The 21,750-nt window shown below is 38.9% G+C and overlaps 1 protein-coding gene across 2 annotated transcripts in view; it reads right to left on the bottom strand.

The window, feature by feature from the left end:
- Window positions 1-21,750, bottom strand: part of rftn1b (raftlin, lipid raft linker 1b) — a 125,474-nt gene that overhangs the window by 2,424 nt on the left and 101,300 nt on the right. For both annotated transcript variants that reach the window (XM_082150097.1, XM_082150098.1), the window contains exons 8-9: window positions 16,826-16,929; window positions 3,668-3,743 (exon numbers count right to left, since the gene is read on the bottom strand). In XM_082150097.1, the coding sequence (XP_082006223.1) occupies window positions 3,668-3,743; window positions 16,826-16,929 (180 nt within the window). The remainder of the gene's footprint in view (window positions 1-3,667; window positions 3,744-16,825; window positions 16,930-21,750) is intronic.

Below are 21,750 nucleotides of genomic sequence, written 5' to 3'. Positions count from 1 at the left end.
TCATTTCATTTTGCTAAATTAATTTTAAATTAAAATTGAAATTCTTACACACACACACACACACACACACACACACACACACACACACACACACACACACACACACACACACACACACACACACACACACACACACACACACACACACACACACACCACCACACACACACACACACACACACACACACACACACACACACACACATATATATATTGTGTGTTTGTGTTATGTATAAACCCACTGGGGAAAATAATTTCCTCTCTTAATAATTTAAGAATTAATTTAAATAATTATAATTATTTAATTTAATTTAATATAATTATAAAAATTATTTAATTTAAATAAAAATAAAGTAATTTTCCTCCATTTATCTAGTTACTATTTATTTAAATTGAAATGATCTACCTGTAGCCTAGCATAAATTATCTTATAAATCAAAGAAAGAACAGTCCATTACAATGTACAAACCATTCAGCCAACTAACCAGACTAAAATCACAGCAAAAATATTCCAGTAATATTTTATTATTCGATTATATTATTATATCGATTATTTTTTTTTACTGTAATCGATAACCGAGACACAAGATGGCGCTAGTTGCGTCACGTGTGTAGTGTATGTAATAGAGTGAGGCGCGCAATTTCAGTTAGCCGTGAGAGCAGATGACGACGGCGTTGCTATGGACACAGATATATGAGACCGTTGGATGCCGCGATTGATTAATCAAACGTCAAGTCCAGAGAGCCGTGAAATAAACAATTACACGTCGCGTTTTGCTGTGTCGGAAAACTGTCTGAAACCAGATTAGTCAACAGGTGCTTCATATAATAACTGTGTTTGAAAAACCGGACATCAACAGTGACAGAACTTTGGTCATGCCGCCCGTGAGTCTGGACCCGCCACCCACTGTACGGTGTGAAGTAAGTGTCAAAAAGCCTTTCATGCTCCACCATAATAACCTCTCTCTCTGTATACTGTGTGTGCGAGTGTATGATAATAGATGGAAAAAAACTCCATTAATTTTCTCTCTATGGATTTAAAAAATAATAATTTTATAATAACTTATAAACCGCTAAAGTCAGCCCTACTGTGAGTTACGAGGTTGTTAATCAATGGTTATTGCTTTTGTTGAAGCCGTCAGCCCGCATGTTTTCACCTTAGTTTTATAGTAAACAGAAGAATTTGTGGTGAAAAACTACATTACCCATAATTCTGTACAGAAAATTCCACCAATCAGAGAGCCGAAACAAGCAAAACATGCCAAAAGAGCTATTTAGCTCCGCCCACTCCCATGAAGCACTGCGAATGACGGAATCAAGTCGATATTCCTTCGCTTTCAAACTATATTTCAATGCATATTTTGCAATACATTTAAAAATACATTGTTTATGTATATATAATCCACATTTTTAAATGCATAATTTGATATTTCTCTATCATTTGTAACTCGATTATACTGTTCGCAATGCTTCATGGGATTGTAGTTCTTTCCCTCTCTGAAGCCACCAAATACAGTCTTTGTATTTTTGTCTGATTTTCAATACTTTTTTGCTTCAAATCAAAGTTTGTAATGTTGTGATTCTCCTCGTAGCTGGTTGGTTCGGTTCATGGCCTAAAATGCTTTAACAAAGACTTTTTTTGCAATCCCTATGGGAGAAATGAGTGGAAAAAAATACTTCCTGAACCAACGCCGTTGAAAAATGCTGTGATTGGCTGTCGTCCATCGGTCTCCACCCCTGATTTGCATAAAGTATATCTTAACGTTTTGATGCTCTCACCATTCGCTCCGCTGTCAGTCTCGGTCAGTCTCATTTATAAAAGCGTTCAAAACATGATTATTGCTGTCTTGCACTTATGAATACGCTGAATGTTAAACCGGTATCTGTGGATTCCTCAGTGAGATGCATCATGGGACCCGAAGCTCTTGTATGCCACGTGACATTTTTGTTTTTGGAAAAAGTTCATTTAGATTCTCGTCTTCAGTTTGTTATGGTTGTGAATATGAATTTACAAGGCGTTGAACTGCGTGTAAAACTGACAAGCTTAGCACAGCTCGTCTGCATTGGCCCTTTCTTACAAATGTAAAAAAAAATGTAAAAAGACAACACTGCCATGTAAATAAATATCTTCAGGCAAACCACACACGCAGTAACACCCACTCACACACACACTCGCTCTGGTGTTCTTTGAAGTGGCATGGAACTAAATCTTTGTTTAAATTATGCATTATTCTGCTCAAGCGTCTTGTGCTTTTTTGCCCCATTTTATGTGGTGATTTAATGAAATGCCTGAACGCTGTAAAAACACTGCGAACACACACTATATGTGCATGTTTCAGCCGGGCAGTGTGTGTGTGAGAGTGAGTGTGTGTGTGTGTGTGTGTGTGAGAGTCTGTGAGAGTCTATGAGAGTGTGCGAGAGTGTGTGTGTGTTTGAGAGTGTGTGTGTGTGAGAGTGAGTGTGAGTGTGCGTGAGTGTGTTTGTGTGTGTTTGAGAGAGTGTGTGTGAGAGTGAGTGTGTTTGAGAGAGAGTGAGTGTGTGTGTGTGTGTGTGTGTGAGAGTCTGTGAGAGTCTATGAGAGTGTGCGAGAGTGTGTGTGTGTTTGAGAGTGTGTGTGTGTGTGAGAGTGAGTGTGAGTGTGCGTGAGTGTGTTTGTGTGTGTTTGAGAGAGTGTGTGTGAGAGTGAGTGTGTTTGAGAGAGAGTGAGTGTGTGTGTGTGTGTGTTTGAGTGTGTGTGTTTGAGAGAGAGAGTGTGTGTGTGTGTGTGTGTGTGTTTGAGAGTGTGTGTGTGTGTTTGAGTGTGTGTGTGTGTGTTTGAGAGAGAGTGTGTGTGTGTGTGTGTGTGTGTGTGTTTGAGAGAGTGAGAGTGAGTGTGAGTGTGTGTGTGTTTGAGAGTGTGTGTTTGAGAGAGTGTGTGTGAGAGTGAGTGTGTGTGTGTGTTTGAGAGTGTGTGTGTTTGAGAGTGTGTTTGAGAGAGTGTGTGTGAGAGTCAGTGTGTGTGTGTGTGTTTGAGAGAGTGTGTGTGTGTGTGTGTGTTTGAGAGTGTGTGTGTGTGTTTGAGTGTGTGTGTTTGAGAGTGTGTGTGTGTGTGTGTGTGTGTGTGTTTGAGAGAGTGTGTGTGTGTGTGTGTGTTTGAGAGAGTGTGAGTGAGAGTGAGTGTGCGTTAGTGTGTGTGTGTGTTTGAGAGTGTGTGTGAGAGTGAGTGTGTGTGTGTGTGTGTTTGAGAGAGTGTGTGTGAGAGTGAGTGTGTGTGTGTGTTTGAGAGAGTGTGTGTGTGTGTGTGTGTGTGTGTGTTTGAGAGTGTGTGTGTGTGTGTGTGTGTGTGTTTGAGTGTGTGTGTTTGAGAGTGTGTGTGTGTGTGTGTGTGTTTGAGAGAGTGTGTGTGTGTGTGTGTGTGTGTGTTTGAGAGAGTGTGAGTGAGAGTGAGTGTGCGTTAGTGTGTGTGTGTGTTTGAGAGTGTGTGTTTGAGAGAGTGTGTGTGAGAGTGAGTGTGTGTGTGTGTTTGAGAGAGTGTGTGTGTGTGTGTTTGAGAGTGTGAGTGTGTGTGTGTGTGTGTGTGTGTTTGAGAGAGTGTGTGTGTGTGTGTGTTTGAGAGAGTGTGTGTGTGTGTGTGTGTGAGTCTGACAGCAGTATGTCAGTAATGCGTCTGGAATAAGAGTTCACTCACCTTGGACTCTTTCTTCTTGCGAGGCAACATCGGCCTCTGGAGGAAAACGATCTGTTTGGTGGCCAAACTTCCATCACTGGATGAGAGAGAAGAAGCAGACTCAGAGTAGTTAGAGATGTAGATGTGATTACACTACAGTCATACTGCTTAGTCCGGGTCTAGGGCCCCTCTATTTTATTTTTCCCAAATTCCATTTTTTACATTTAAATTTTTCTGGATTCTGTTCTACTGGTTAAAGGAGAACTTGGTAACTTTTTTAACTTAATAAAACTGTCTAGAAATCATTTGGATGGTTAAACAACCTGTTCTGGTGATATTGGTGACTTTCCCCGCTCCCCCCAGCGTTCCCAGGCGGAAAACCAACCTTGCAACTTGCGCACTGCCGTCCCGGCAAAGTGAAATTAGAAGTCTCGTGAGAACCGAGAACGAGAAGAGAACGAGCGCGAAACACAAATTGCTTTACGGCAATTCGACATAAACACACACGCATGTATGATGTATTACCAGATTACCCACCTCGGTAGACATAGCTCCACGCGATACAGTTGGCTTGCTCCGATCAAAACAAACGCACATGAGCAGCGGTAGAGAGGGCGAGGAGGCCGCCGCAAGTGAGTTTTTTACGACTGTGTTGTGAAATATACGCCCCCCCACAGCTGTAGGGGGAGCTCGTGGGGAAAACATGCGTCAACAAAAGGGAAAATCAGCGAAGAAGTGACTAGAGTTCGCTAGAGTTACAGAGTTCTCCTTTAAATGAAATGTTATTAATCAAAAAGCATGTCTAATTAATTTAAATAATGAAATGTACGATGTAAAAACACTTGTTCAACATCAACAAATTAAATCTACACATTTTTATAATGTATTCAAATAAAAATGAAAAATTCCTTTAAAATTTTTGGCAAACAAAGTTCTGCACAGCAGTTTAACATTGGAATTAAAACATGAAAGAAAAATGACGTGATATTCCTCAAAATAGAAAGTTGGCAGAGGTTCCCAAACTTTTTAATATGAAGGACCAAAAATCAAACTTGACCGTTTGCTAAAAGTAAATCTTTGCATCATCCAACTAGATTATATTAATTTAAATAAAAAAAACAAAAACAAATCACTGATATTTTCAGTGCAAAAATATATATATTTTTAAAGTCCCCCTGTAGTCAATCATTTTGTACCTTAAAACTCATCTTTAATCACCAAAATGACATATTTAAATGTTTTTTCCTTAAAAAACATTCTTCATGCCTTACAATATCTTGAATGTAACTCGACACCCTTGCCTCATTTACTATACGCGGTTCTATGAATATGCAAACGAGCCCCGCCTCCACTCACTCACTCAGCTCAGAGATCCACTGGTTGACGATCACACGTTGATCTGATTGGTTACAAGGTAGTTTGTGACGTCAGAAACACCAGCGATTTCAAAGTGTGTGTTTGAGACTGTCTTTGGTTCACTGCAGTTTTAAGGAGGAAATACTCAGCAATGCTGTCGACTTATGAACTTACACATGGTTTGTCTTAAAGCGTATTAAAAACACCACATAGACATATAAACAACACTTGGTTTTCACCACAGTGGGACTTTAAGACAAAAAGAGATGCTTCTATCAATTGATTCTTGTTGCATAGCATGGCGAGACAAACTCAAAGGTCATCTACACCAGCTAGTTTAAGTTGTTTGTTCCAGATATGCAACATTTTGCACAGCAGCCGCTTCTTGTTTATTAGAGAGCGCTTGTTTATTCAGCATCTTATCTTGTATTTATAGCTCCAATAATGCTGGATGGTGCAAGAAACCCCCCCCCCCCCCCCCCCAGGGAGATCTTCTTAAATTTTTTAGCCGTGAGCGCTGTGGGAACATCCGGCATTGAAAGGGATGAGCAAAATAAAATATCTGTTTTGTGAAATCCTGTGATGACTAAATCTCTCTTTCTTGCCGTCTTGCCAGGGCTAATGTAGAGAAGGAAGCTGCACATCATCGAGTGTGGTGGTGAGTTTAGCAGTTTTTGGGGGTGAATGCACGTTTAAAAAGTTGATAAAACACAGTTCGGTTAAGCCGTTTAATCTTCAGAGAAGATGGAGATGTGTTACTAAACACTCTCAATCTTTCTCACGCTCTCTGTTTCTCTTTACGACTCTGCTACGAATGATTCAAACGTGCCTCTGCATCTCTGGCATAAGCTCGCAATCAATACCAAATGTCTAAATCGTCCCTGCTTTGATTTTTTTTTTTTTTTTCACTTCCCATTTTCTTGCTTGTCAAGGAACTGTATATTTATTCAAGTGTTTCCTGCTTAAATCAAAGAGAAAAGCTGGATTCCTGCAAGCCTCAAGTCCATTAAAATGTAAACGAGTGGGACGGTGAAATTACAGCTCTGGTCTTCAGTCTCGCCAGCATCCAAACCAGGCACACGCCGCCTATACAATCCCCGTCATTAAGGGCTTAATTGAACGGTAACTTCAGCATTTCTGAATGTAATGAATGTACGGCGTGATGCATATCAATGTGGAAATATTACAGAGATGCTGATAAACAAACTCATCTGCATTCTTGTGCTGCCTCATATTTTTGTGTTTCATTTTTACGTGTCAAGATTCTTTGATGAATCGAAAGTTCAAAAGAACAACATTGATTTGAAAAAGAAATTACTGTCAGTAAAAAAAATAAAATAAAAAAATCACACTGACCCTAAACTCTGAACAGTAGTGCAATTCTTCAAAACTTTGTTATTTAGACATATCATGTAGATTAATTTACAGTTTTAAAGTAGCTTCACCAATACTGGTGATAATTTTAGTGACATTATGCAAGTACTTGAGATAAAACGCTATGAAAGGGGCAGGTCAAATTTATAACAGCCATAAACCCGAGTGCGTATTTCACCTCCGTTGTTTTATCCATTAAAGTAACACTATGTAACTTTTCAACCTTCATAATATATTTCCAAGATCCTTGTGATGGTACATCGACTTACAATAGGTTGAATGACACGTCTGCCATAGCCTGACAGGGTCTGTATCGCTTTTACTGGCACTATGTAACTTCGGGGTTCGGGTAGTAACCAGAGCACAAAAAGAACTACAAAATTCGACTGCTTTACGGCATAAGTCACTTCCCCCACCACTTCCTCAAATCTGGACGTGAGAGGCCAACCAGCGTTTGTTTTCGGCTTTCGTGCGTATGTTTTTGTCATGGGGGTTGTTTACACCTGGCCACTTCATGCATTTTCTCAGATCGGATAGCTATCCGATCGTGAAAAGTCCAGGTTTAAATGCCCTCCGAAACGCATTTGAGACGGATTTGAATCCGATCCCTCAAACCACTTCAGGAGGAGATCTGAGACGCATTCCAGACGAAACTGGACAAGTGTAAATGCATATGGTTTTTGAAACCACATATGTAAATTGTACTCCTCCCAAAAATGCTAAAAAAAAGAAATTAAAAAAACCGTGTGAGAGCGTGTTATAGGCTATATGTTATATCCAGATATGACGACGCGCTGGAACACGCATCACCGCAGATGAGCAACTGCATCAAGCCAACGTGCAAACTATCGCAAATCAAAGTGAAAGTAAGTCGCAGACGCTTAACACACAATCTTCATCATTAAAAGTAAAGAAACGAAATGATCTTACCAGGGCTGTTACTGCTCTCTCTTATTGCGGTCTTTGATTTTGAAATTTTAGCTGATGATCTATGAAATGCAGCTCATATCTGTTGCTTTCGGTGACGTGCACTCCATTAAATCTGCATATAGCGCGAGAATTGAAGATCGAATATAAATCCGTTTCGCAAAAATACATTTATGTGACCAGGTGTAAATGGAATCGTTTTGATAAATCAGATAGCTATGCCTAACGAATTAGTTTGCCAGCTGAACTCAGGTGTTGTGAGGTGTATTTATCACGTAGTCCTGAGGGATATCAGACGACGCTGTTTGATGTTGATTCCTGCGATTATCATGAGAACAGCTTTCAATATCTCACATAATTATCATAAATAAGCCTAACGTAGAGGTTGTAAATAGTGTAAACGAGCACAATTTGCAAACTATTATGATAAATTGCAATAATCATGTCTAATGACATCGTAACGGCCAACGACGTACATTTAACTTAATTGATGTTATCTGGCATTTTGTAATGTTTACATTCCAATAAAAACAACACAAATTAAATTATACAGTAGGCCTAGACTATAGACTATTTACTTGTGATTTAGCTGCAATCATGTAAAAACGTTATAATATAATATATTTACGACAGTGCAAGTATTCCACAGTGACTCTAGGGGTCGCTGTTTGACAAAAACACAATTTCTACTTAGTGTGGCTTTAAACCGGATAAAAGCCTGACTGTGCTCAATGTTCAGTTTTCTGCTAATATAATTCACATATTAAAGTGTGTCAATAAATTAATTGTAACAATTATATTAATATGCTACTAATTATAAAAATACCAACAGAGTTGCTTGATGCAAGTAAATTATGGTTATTATTAATGGTTTCTATGCAGAATATGATCATGTAACATATAGGCTATAGCCTTATTTATAATTTTTTTTTAAAGTTAGTAAATGGACTTAAACTTCTAAAAACCTGTAGAGTGGTGGTCTGGGTTCAAACATTCACGTGACTGGAAAGAAAGTGAGGCTTCGGTTTTTCGTTGATCACGTGTTTCTCTGAAAACAATACGCGCTCCGGTACGGAGCTTCGTGAGAAATTGTGCTGCATACTCGATACGCGCTTTGAAGCTTCAGTGTCAAATGTAACATCACTACTAACCGCTATAAAATCGAAGAAGAAGAAGAAGAAGTAGTAGTAGTAGTAGTAGTAGTAGTAGTAGTAGAAGTGTCTTTGTCTAGTATTGAATGTTTCCTGTTCTTGTTCTTGTTCTTGCTCTGAGTTTCCAGTTTCATGCCTTTGTTTTATGTTTGATCGTGTTCTGGAATTAAAGTTGCATTAGGTTCACTTCAACTTGGCTCCAGTAGGATTCATTACACATTTACTGTTATCTGCTCCATAAACAATTCTTCATCTGAATTGTTGACATCTTTAGAACGCACATAAGCTTATTTTCCATCTACATTTTTAACAACTAAAATTTGGTCCGATTTACACATTAGTCTGAACAAAAACGGCAGACATGCTGAATGAAAATGTAAATCTACTCTCTGACAGTAGGTGGCGCTTATGGAACAGCAGAGATATATTGGTAAACAAAGCAGAATAAGTTTATAAACACTACTTTATTAGGCGTTACACGGAGGGAAGATGGAGAGCAAATGTCTTTGTAACTTTTCTAAAGACGTAGAATTAATTTGTTCATACATTCCATCATATAAATTCTTTCAGCACTCTGCCCTCCGCCATGTTTTCACACAAAACGAAACCTACGTTGCATGAGACTGTTTTCAAATTGTGATACTCAAATACGGTTTTAATGATTATTTATAATTATGAATATGAAAATATGAACCTCTAATACTAAACATATTTTTTTATTATTGTGGTTTAGCATCAAACCGGTAGCCATTTCATCCCTAGTAAGGACCGTGAGTTTTACTCACATGTTGCCATGTTGTTTTCCGCCACCCAGGAAAACAAGGCCAGCCGTTTCCAAGACACTGAAAAGTGACGGTTCTGTTGTATCTAGGACAGCGTTTTGATTAATTAGCAACATAGCTGGGTTGTGGCTTCTTGTGAAAGTTTAAAATAGGCCCGTAATTAATCAGCAGGGATGGAAAGCTGACGTGTGAGAGAAAGGCCAGTGCGGGAACGTATGACAGATGGAGATTACATGGTGAACTTCAGTTCGACATCGCCGGAAGCTTCCACTTGCTAATACAGGAGCCATCAGTTAGCCGGTATTGACATTTCATTACGGCGAGCAAACAGTCCTGTTCTGACTCGATGAGGTCTGAGAGGTCTTTATACCCCGAGCACTATTGGTGCGTTCAAGTCATCTCGTATAGATCGTATTTACGAGTTGAACGCACATGAACGCCACCACAATGTCGAGTGGGAAGCTCGGATTTTCTCTAAGCCCCGATCTCTAAGAGTTGTAGGCGTGTCAGTGAGAAACATGGCGGAATACCACAATACTGAAAGGTATTTAGCAGTGATATTGTCAGGCTTTTCTATTATTTACAGCGAAGTAAGCTAATAACCTGCACAGAATATGATGGCATTATAATATAACACTGTAATATGTTACGATAAAGTTTGCAGTGGCTTCATAAATTCATTAAAAACATAACAAATCTAAGCACACCTGATGCACATTTCTTGGTTCTTCATTCTTCATTTTCTAGAACTGGAGTAGAACCTTGCCGTATTTTTGTGTAATTAATTAAGAGAAAGTACAGCGCCATCTTGAACGCCCCTGCCGTCGTAAACACGACTTCCCACCTCGTAAGTGCGAACTTCCCAGGAGGATTTGGACGCACCATTTGACACGGTTGGAGTTTGGGATGCACCATTACTCTGTGGGTTGTACAGTTGTTCTTACTTGATGTTGGAAATGACACCCCATGTGCAGGCACGGATTAACGCACGGGCCTACTGGGCACTTGCCCAGGGCACTGGGCCAGCAGGGGGCCCTGTCAAATTTACTGTGTCTATTCTTTTCAAATAATTCTTTTTATTTTAATTTTATTTTCAGTAAAATTGTGTTAAATATTGAGGAATAATGTGATTTTTTTTTTTTTTGCAGTTGCAAAGTATTAACTTGTAAATAAATCAAATAAATAATTTTCATGTATTGCCGCGCTGTTGAGAGGGACATCTAGAGGCGAGTGAAAAGCATTGCGTAATATAAAAGTCACGCGTAGAAGACGGTTACTCAAAAACCAAAACAAAAATGAGTTTAAAACCTATGGGCTTATTTTTTTAACGAAATGTCAATCTTCATCTTTATAACAGAAGATAAAAATACAATACAACAATCATCAAGATACAGTAAATCTTTAAATGTGTAACGGATTGTCTCCTTAAAAAGTGTCTTTTGTGGTGGAACAAGCAATGCTATTATAGCATCTTAATTTAATCTTTGTTTTATTATTTTAGTTCATTAACTAATTGTTAACTCAACTAATTTAACGTAAAGACCTGGATACTAGAATTACTAATTAAATAAATGTCAACTAGCCTAAATGCATTGATTAGAATTGCCATTGACTAAAGATTTTTCTAGTCGACTAATCTCACGTTAATATTAATTTCATGCATAAATCTTGCCGCAAAGCACCGGCAAAAGCAGGCTAATGATAATATGTCTAATTTTTTTTATTATTATTAAAAAATAGCCATTTTTATTGTTTAATAATAAAAATATATATTTTTAAATCAGTGTCGGCTGCAAACATATCTATATCTCCGCTGTAAAATGGATGCGCCTTTAGAGAGAAATGCACCTTTCATATCATATCAGCCGGTATTTGCTTTCGATTCAAATTTTTTCGTTTAAAAGTGGACATTTCAAGCTTTATATAGAAATATTCATCATGTCTGTGAGGCTATACACTGTGTTTCAGTTCATTTTTTAGACGCGCTCCAGTTCACGCCACGGAGACCATGAAAGAGCGCCCTGTTTGTTTTATTTTATTTTACAAAAGCACAACGTTTTCTTGTTATTATGAGTTTACGAAAATAAAAGTAGCTACTTGCGACTGATGCATTATTCTTTTCTGTATATGACCAGGAAAGATTGAGTATTTCAAGTTGTTTCCACTGTTGATAGGAAACTGCAAGTGTTCGCGCCGACGCCTGCCATGCAGTGCGCGCTGCACACTCCGCACAAACACTTTGGATATGCATTTATCTAGGTTAAAGTTAGAGCGAGCTGCCATGCCAGACGGATAAGTCCTTTTTATGTTTAACAAATCAAATCATGCATTTTCTAGCAACCGCGAGTAAGTGCTGCACCAGTTTGAAAAAGGTAAAAGCATAACGAGCGTAACGAGAGAGGTGCCCCACTAAGGGGGATGCAGAGATGTTTCTGCGTCTTTATATTAACATTTCTGATTGTTTAAATGATCAGCCCTCGGGGGCCCCCTTAAAATGCCTGGCTTGCCTGCCCTATTGCGGCGCCTGTGCATACAGGTGCAACACTGTTGTCCAAAAAATTGGTGAAGGGGGCCTTTGAGACATCCGTGCCCAGGGCACATCATCGCCATAATCCGTCCCTGCCCATGTGGTGTTGTTTACACAAACTCAATCGATCACTTTGTTTCCTCTAAAGCCAGTTCACACTGACAGTGGTTTTATTTGGAGGTCTAATCACCGTATGGTTTGCTCGTAAGTGGGTGTTTCTATCACTGGATGCCCTAACCCAGTGGTTCCCAAACTTTTTAGAGTGGCGTAGAGTGGTTTACGATCCTTCTGTGTACCGACTCTCTTCCACAAAAGCCGCGTTTCCACCGAAATTACCCGGAAACAATTTGTCCCAGGGACTTTTTCCCCCCAGACCTGGGGCCGGTTTCACAAAGATAGACTTTGACTATGGCTTAGATATAGTAGATAGTCAGACTTCAGATAGACATCTAAATCAGACCGTTGCACAAAGCACTTAAGACTCTGACTATCTTAAGTAGGACTACACTGCAATGCATTCTGGGTAAAATAAGACACTTTTCAAAACAAAAAACATGGCGGATCGAGTAAGCGCCTTCAACCGCTCAGTGCAGTTTACCCCAGCGGAAGATATGTGTTTGTTGGAGGAGTATAACAGTTACAAGGACATTTTACTTGGGAAATTTAGCGGAGAATGTAGTAACAAGAAGAAATGTTTAAATTATGAGCCATTTTCCCTTTTCTTTTGGCTGTTTGTAATGTAACTGATTTTTACTGCTGGTTGCCAAGGTAACAGAGTCTTAGACCTAAGTTAGCCTGGGGGTAAGGGGTCTGGGGGTAAGTTAGCCTGGGGGTAAGGGGTCTGGGGGTAAGTTAGCCTGGGGGTAAGCGATCTAAAGTACCGTGAAGATTTGGCAAATAGTCCGGGGACGTAGGACTGTGCGCGACTTTACAGTTCCCGCTGGATTTAACCTTAATAAAGCCTGAACCTCGTCGTCAGTCCATCGTCATATTTTTTAAACTCCATTATTCATGCGAATAGCAGACGACTGTTACTGCACGCACCGCAACAGATGCTGGTTGAAATAAAATGCTGCGTGGAGTCAACCAATCAAAATGTGTCATGAACTCAACCAATCAGCATGTTCAGCGCTCAAGTCCCGCCCCTGACAGTTCCTGAACTTTGAAAAAGTGCTACCTCGAGAGCAGGGACTTTCGGAGGAGGAAATATATACCCGGAACTTCATTTAGACTCTGATTCCTGCAAACACACGGAGTACCAGCCCAGAGTCCCTCGTTCCTCCTGGGGAAAGTTCCAGCGGCTTTAGACTGCAGTTATACCTTTTCCATTTAGGGAAAATATCTGCCCCTTAAATTGATTTTCCAGTGCAGTTTTTACCTTTATGAATAACTTTATAAAATAAATAATATTTTAAATAAAAAATGTTCAATAGAGAAATATGCAATGATGGTAAAAAACTAAAAAAAACTAAAACCGCCAGTAGGTGTCTTAAGCGAGTCATTAATTTGCATATACACACTAACACACTAATCCTAATCTCATGTACTATAGTTGTGAGATTAGGATTAGTGTGTTCCAAATCCTAGTATGTTGAAAATAGTATGCCAATAATACAGCAGTGTACTGTTTCCATGCAGTGCACTCTCGAAGTAGGGGTGTCAAAATGAATCGTTTCTACGATGCATCGCGATGCAGACGAGGACGATTCGGTATCGGTTCAGTAATAGACCATAACCGGTTATAATGTACTGACGCTTTTCTTACGTCATTTGTCGCGTACGTGCTTTGTTGCGGTAGCATACAATGGCAGAGGGAGGTGAGACGCGAGTGAGAGAAAATTAAAAATGCTCCAACTACTTTAAAAGCCAACATCTGGGCACATTTCGGCTTTTATGAACAACGTGGTAAGCACGACCTGCAGAAGACACGCGCTGTGTGCGCTCATGTCACGCACAAATAGAATATGCAGGTAATACCACTAACTTGATAAACCACGTTAGCCGTTTTCACCCCGAGCTGTTATCGCCCGGCAGAGTCTGACTGCTTTAGAGTAAGTGGATGAGCTCCGTAACCCGAATCCGCAGCCAAAAACAAATCATCCACCCGCCCCAATAACTTTCTCTGATTTAAGTATCCGCACCCGATGGTCAAACTACAATTATTCTGTGTTGTTACGCGTGATTATAAATGGATGATCGTCACTTTCAACAGCGGACTCGGCGACAGTTGATGCGCGCATCTTTAATGGTAACATAATACACTGATTAATGAGCGCTGCTTTTAAATGAACATTTCTTTAAAACAAAATTTATTTTACAGATTTTCCTTTTCTTAGTGTCATAAACAAGCTTTAATCCCATGAAACTTAAACTGGAATGTCACTGTTTCTGTCACTGCAACTTCCCGAACAGGCGAGCACATGCGCGCACACATCACTTTTGAAGTAAAATTTAAAATTGAGGATGCGGTGCATCGTGATGCATCGTGATATCGAATTGAACCGGATCGATGACATAATAATCATAATCGAACCGAACCGTGAGACCAGTGTCGGTTCACACCCCTATCTCGCAGTATGCATCCTTACAGCTTTTTCAGATGATATTGCTCACAAAACTTTCAGAATCAGTTTCAGAATCTGTAATGAAACTTGAAGTTCAGTAATAATGAATTTTAAAGGGATGGTTGATTATGATTTCACTTTTCTTTACTTTAGTTAGTGTGTAATGTTGCTGTTTGATCATAAACAACATCTGCAAAGTTACGACGCTCAAAGTTCAAAGCAAAGGGAGATATTTTCTTTAAAGGGGTCATGACATGGTTTTTTCTTTTCTTTTATTGTGTTCCCTTAGGTGCAATTATAGTATTACTATAGTTTTTTGGACAAAAAACGTTTAAAATTGAGTGATTTAAGACCTTTTCCCACCCTGTTTCTCATGCTCTGATTCAAACAGTCTGTTTTGGGGGTGTTTCCCCTTTAAGAGTTCAGTGTTAACGCCCACTGTTATGATTGGATAACGTCAGTGCCTATGCATCAATTGTTAACGCCCCCTTGTCAAAACGTGCGGATTTTGCGGAGCTGTGTTTACCGTTACCATAGTAACGGGTGATGCATGCGAGGCGATGGCGATTGCAATGATGTTTGAGTCGGAATCAGAGGAAATGAACCATCAACACAACTAAGAATGCATCTGAATGCATAGAAAGTGTGAAACTATTTTGTCAGTTTAACAGCCTACATCTTTTAATAGCCTGAACATGACGGTTATAAAACAATAAGTAGGCTAAAAAACACGGTGATTATTCATAATGAATTAAACTGCAATTAGCGTTTTAAAAAAGTTTTAAGTTTTAAATAGCCTACATTACTTACAGTTTGCGTCGTCGTTGTTGAGCCCAGAATAGTCCACACGTAGCCTGACTACGTCAGACTTCCTACTTCCGCTAATTTCATTTCGCTCCTGTAGTCAGTCTGAGATAGCAGCCTATCTTTCAGTTTTCCACCGGCCTGAAAACAGCCGGGCCAATCAACGAACAGAGGGCGGGCTGAGAGCCGTGACGTAGACGCTGATTGTACCGTGGATGCGTAGATTTACTTCACATAATCTGCAAAAGTCATTCACAGCCATGTTCACTCCGGTATTTCGCTCGATGGTTTAGTTTTTGCATCATACTTGCGTTTACAGTGGAAGTTAGATGCGGCTGAGCATGCGCATAACACACGCCATAACCAAACGTTATGTGATTGGCTTACGGGTAACCAATGATTTTAAACTTCAGACAAGCGCCCCCCCGCGAGAGAGAAAACACTTCTCTATTATGCTATTCCAGACTCTGTATACGAAGCAAAGTGAAGTAGCAGAGTCTGGTATTACCAGGCTAGTCCACACGGCCTTATCTTGTACAAAAGTTTTCTGGCAAAGCCAGCATCATACTGCAATTGTTCTCAACTGTCACTCATCCTTGAAATGTGGAGAACACACGCTAAATTAACACTGCCGTGACTGGGACGTCCGCAAAAAAATAAACTGCATCCATCTTCCCCTGACGTCTGGAACTTTCAGCAGCGTATATTATTCAAACATGTTGTTTGTCCACAGCCAGGAACAGCACATATCTGCGTGACATCGCAATCTTCTTGTAAACAGACCCACTCGCTGCACGTCGACTGAACACCTGTGAAGCGCGTGACAGATGCGATGATGAAATGAGGCATAGTTATCTTGCGCTTGAAGCGTAGTTGTCTACGCTGGAGGCGGTCATATGCAAACGACTGCTACGTCACTTCGTACCGTGACGTCACTTCATACCATGGATCCAGAACGAGCTGTATTTAGAGCTTGATTAAATAAATGATTCGTTTATAATAGAGAGGACGTCTTAAGCTATGAAACTTGCAGGACGTTTTAATGGTACAAAGACCTCTTATATACCAAAAGATCAAGACAAATTTGGTTTCTCATGTCATGACCCCTTTAACAGAAATTGCTTTTAAGGACTACAACAAACCTTAATGAGCTTCGTCACAGGTTAGTGACATCACTAACCTTAAAATTTACATAAACACCGCCCTCAGGAACGCGATTTATTGATTATTAAGACAGAATATGCTAATCAGTGACTAGAAGATAACTACACATCAGCTTCATAAATTCATCAACTAACCATTCAGAAATGTCCTGTTGCTTCTACATGTTGTCACTTCTTCTCGAGTCTCTCCATCATTGTCTGACTCCGGTTTGAACATAAAAGGCTAAACGTTTTTGGAAATGTTCAGTGCATGTGTGTGTGAGGTAAAAGAACACGAGCTCTTGAAGCTCCGCCCACTGTGCCGGGAGCAGCAGCTCATTTGCATTTAAAGGGACAGACACAAAAACGGTGTGTTTTTGCTCACCCTCAAAAAGTGACAATTTTAACATGCTATATAAAAATATCTGTGGGGTATTTTGAGCTAAAACTTTACACACACACTCTGGGGGACATCAAAGACTTATTTTACATATTGTGAAAAGGGCATTATACCACCCCTTTAAGGCAATTATTTTAGCTAGGAGTCTCTACCTGTTAGTCTTGATGATGGGTGTAGGCAGCACACAAGTGAGTCTCCATCCAAATGAAGCCAGTGATTGCAGCAAGGGAATATAGTCTGTCTTCACCTGTGAACCCTGAAAAGAAAAAACAGTTGCTGTATAAAAATGCAACAAAGTCACACTTAAGTAGCAAAATTGACTTGAGACGTGCATTGTATGAAGAATTTACATTTGTAGGTCTTTATGAAGAATTTTTAATATAGACTCTGTTTAGATACACCCTCTTTCGCTCTTATGTGGGGATGCACTGATATGAAAATTTTATCCGATACCGATAACCGATAATTCTTTATATTTTAAAGCCGATAACCGATATATCGGCTGATAAATCTAAATCCAATTTTTTGAGAGCCTGATTACAAAAACGAAAGTCTCAACATTCAAAGCCATGTCCAAAGTACACAATTATAATGATGTTCTCATTATAATATTATGTAGCCTGTATGACAGACTTGCGCTGCTCATGATGCACTTTACTGTATTTTCCTTTTTGAAGTGATCCCAATCATATTTAACCCCTTCCTCATCACCCCCAATTTTGGCAAGTGCTGCATACATGAAATGCCCAAAATAAAAAGGTTACTGCTCATAAGTAATTCTGAATAGAAACATAACACACATACATTTAGAAAGCCAACCCTTGAGAGTTTATAGTTCAAGACTCAAAATTAACCAGACTGTTATTAATATTGAGATATATAAGCTCAAACATATTTTGAACAAAAATAATCCAGGATCACCAGTGATCCCTGACAGGTAAGGGGTTTTTAAAGCAATTCAGAAGCATAATTGTGAACAGTGCACATCTGAAGTGTCTCAGGTGAAGGAAAGAATCCATTATTTATCGGTTTTAATATGTCGGCCACATTTTCTTATCGGGCCGATAACGATAACATTATAAATGAACATATATTGGCCACAGGGTCGTACCCTGCGTATGAATGTTGTGAAATAATTGCGTTATATTAACTCTTTTATGGTGCTGCAATGATTCGCACATCGCAACGATAACCGAGCTTCTCATCTGAGCTGCTTCAGCACTCAAACACCCGGGGAGATTTACAGATTAAAGGGACCGAGAGAAGAAGAAAGAAAGAAGGTGATGGAGATGAGAGAGGAAGAGCAGGTATGAGATTGCTAAAAGACAGTAGAAACTATAAGCTCAATTTAACAACACAAGCACCTATTACATATATTACCATTATTATTGTATAAATATATTTGTAGACCTTGAATGTGTTCGAATATTTCACCAGGGAATTCTCACTGTTTGTATTACTCCGCTTTTCTGTGCAACTTGCATCATTAAGCCAGTAGGTGGCGACAAGTGACTGTCTTTATGAGTGAGCAATTGAGCCATTAAATGAACAGATTAGTCCAAAAACATTGATTAATTTAGGAAAACTGAAATTTGATGCTCATACTAATTGCTCATGCCTCTGGACACGTAAGGATTGCATTGGCGTTTGATTGAAATGTAACATCTATGCAAAATAATCCTTGAATAATTTCTTACTTAAGGCCATTCCCGTTTCGATTATGTGATTGTGTATTGTCAACAATAAGCATAAACATTCTGCATTTCCATTTTGTTGTGTGGATCATTCATTGTGACATTGAAGCTGATTCTCATGTTTGATTCTCATGTTTAAGAATCAAGTTATCTTATTAAATTAATTATTATTAAATTAAGTTATCTGATAAAATAGGCTACTTCATGCTTCTGCCCACTGACATGCTTTTAAAGCTACTGTTGTCCACTTTTTTGGTCTTCAAACACCTTAAATGCACATGTCGAGATCAGGAAAATCAAAATTTTCCCGAACCCCCCTAGCAAGATCACTTTTGGGACCTCGGTATTTATAAAACCCTGTGTACGGCCCTGATTGGCCGATACCGATATGGTGGCCGATATGTCGTGCATCCCTACTATTTTGTTCTTTTTATTTTCTTGGACATTTGCTTAGATATATCAGAGCAGCATTCTGTGAATAATTTGCATATTTACATATCTTAAAATGTTGTCACACACACAACTTCTATTAAAAAAACTGCTAGTCAATATTTAGAACATTTCGTTCTAAAGGATGTTTATGGATAAAAGTAAAAATAATTTAAATTATAATTTATGTAGATATAGATACATTGATTTATCGTGATTGGAAACAATTCCCAGTTTTTTACTATGGGTAAAATTAAGAAATGTAATTTTAAATGTAATAGTTGTTGACTTCATTTGAACATCCGGTCTGGTACACTTCAAGTGATAAAGATTAAGGTTTAATTTCTGCCCCGCGAATATAACAGATGTTTCAGTAAAGAATGTATTGTGAGTAATTCAGAGAGAAACGTGTAAAACAACAGGTTTGTTTTGAGCAGTTAGGCATGTACTGTGGTTTTACAGAGAAAGCTTGTACCCTAATTTCAGGAAGGCAGTGCGGTCTAACGGCGGTTCTCAAATAGAAACCATGTCGTGTGTCAGCCACGCGCGCACACTCATGATGATAACACAAGACAGCGCTAGATGACGATTTTTTAAAGTTCTTTTATTTGTTTTCAAATCATTAAATGGTCTTGCCCCGTCTTATATTTCTGAGTTAATACATCTTCACACACCCACTCGCTCTCTTAGGTCAGCCGATAAACTGCTCCTTCACGTGCCCAAAACAAAACGTAAACTCAGAGGGGATCGCGCCTTTGCTGTGGCAGCTCCAAAATTGTGGAATGACCTGCCTCAGCCGGTAAAACAGGCCACTTCACTTACTCATTTTAAATCTCTTTTAAAAACTCATCTATTTTCCTTGGCCTTTAACACCGGGAGTTGACATTTTGTATGTTATTGTTTGTTTTATATGTTTTAATTTTAACTTACTTCACTATGTATTTTATATTGCATTAGCTGTGTTGTGTTATGGTTTGTTTTGTACAGCACTTTGGGCTACTTCGGTCGTTGTAAAGTGCTTTATAAAATAAAGTTTGCTTGATTCTTCACTCGCAATTATATGCCACAGGTTTTGCATGAATGCACGGTTCGTTTATACGTGAGTCACTCTGGAAAGTTCAGAATACATAACAAAATGATGACTTCCTTTTGACTGCCTAAGACAACAACTTAACCCAGTCGAACCTTCCTAATAAGTGGCTGTTTTTGTAAAATGTTTTATTAGGTAGATTGGTTTAAATATGATTTATTTATTTACTTGATACTTTTAAGAACTGAATGTATACACACATGCATACACACACACACACACACACACACACACACACACACACACACACACACACACACACACACACACACACACACACACACACAGACACAGGGCAAAAAAAGGGCCAAGCCTAAAATGGCTAAACAACACTAAGCTTTTAATTGTCTTAAAGTCCCCCTGTGGTGAAAATCCAGCTTTTAATGTTGTTTATGTCTATGTGGTGTTTTTAATGTGCTTTTAGCTGAGTATTTCCTCCTTAAAACTGCAGTGAACCAAAGACAGTCTCAAAAACACGCTTTGAAATCGCTGGTGTTTCTGACGTCACAAACTACCTTGTAACCAATCAGATCAACGTGTGATCGTCAACCAGTGGATCTCTGAGCTGAGTGAGTGAGTGGAGGCGGGGCTCATTTGCATATTCATAGAACCGCGCATACTAAATGAGACAAGGGTGTCGAGTTACATTCAAGATATTTTAAGGCATGAAGAATTCTTTTTTCCAAGGAAAAAACGTTCAAGCGCAAGAAGACGTGAAAGATACCCTCGCACGCGTCTGACAGAAACCCCAGAAAGCCGTAGTCGGTGATGTCTTAAGTGAACGTAAACAGTCAAGAAAGAAAATGGATGTGTAACAGCATCATTATATTGGATGCGTGCATTGTCTTAAAGTGACAGCAGCATAATACCCCTGCGGCTGTCTGTTTTTAATGTTAATCAAACAACAAAATAACTTTAATTAGGATTAATCTATATTTAATTTATGAAGTGAAGACTATGCAGTGTTATTTTACATTTGATTACTTTATTCAATATCTGTACGTAATCTGTATCTAAAGACTGTTAGACCTGAAAAGCACGCAAATAATACCAAATTAATAATGGATATTACTTCAGATGTGCACTGTTCAACATGATGCTTTTGAATTGCTTGACATATGACTGGAATCACTTCAAAGTATGGTTCAGTATGGAAAATATGGTTCAGGGCAACATGAGCAGTGCAAGTCTGTCATATCGGCTATATAATGAGAACATCATTATAATTGTGAGCTTGGGACATGGCTTTTAATGGTGGGAAATTTGTTTTAGTAATCAGGCTCTCAAATAATGAATACAAATTTGGATTTAGATTTATCGGCCGATATATATCGGTTATCGGCTTTCAAACATAAAGAATTATCGGTTATCGACATCGGCCAAAATTTTCATATTAGGTATTTATAATTTTATATAAAATAATCAAATTAGAATCATCAATACAAATATGCATCTGGTTCTAACTGAACTGAAATGTGTGTGACCAGTATGGAACATGAATCAGTCTGTGTCAGATTCTGAATCGGAGATATCAACTGAAGTGCACAGCTCTTGTTGTTTTAAACTCTGACAACGTTAAAAGTGTTAATTTTCTGATGGAATAATTCACATATTGAAGTGTAGCAATAAATAATAATGTTCTCTTGTGGCTCGCACACAGTCTTCACTCGGATGCACTCCTCAATCGATCGGCGTTGCGGAGACTCTCTATTCGTTCCGGTGAAATCACAAAACGAAATGCACACAAACGTGTCCCTGCTTGATATACAACCACTGATGAACATTTTCGGATTTGATAAAAAAAAAAAAAAAAAAATATACGAGTGCGGATTAGAACCCGTAACCTCTGACACGCTTGGCAAAA

This window comes from Leuciscus leuciscus (genome assembly GCF_965113295.1).
Source record: "Leuciscus leuciscus genome assembly, chromosome: 20".
Classification (NCBI taxonomy): domain Eukaryota; kingdom Metazoa; phylum Chordata; class Actinopteri; order Cypriniformes; family Leuciscidae; genus Leuciscus; species Leuciscus leuciscus.
Note: the sequence above shows the minus strand (reverse complement) of the source record. Positions and strands in the feature narration are given on the sequence as shown.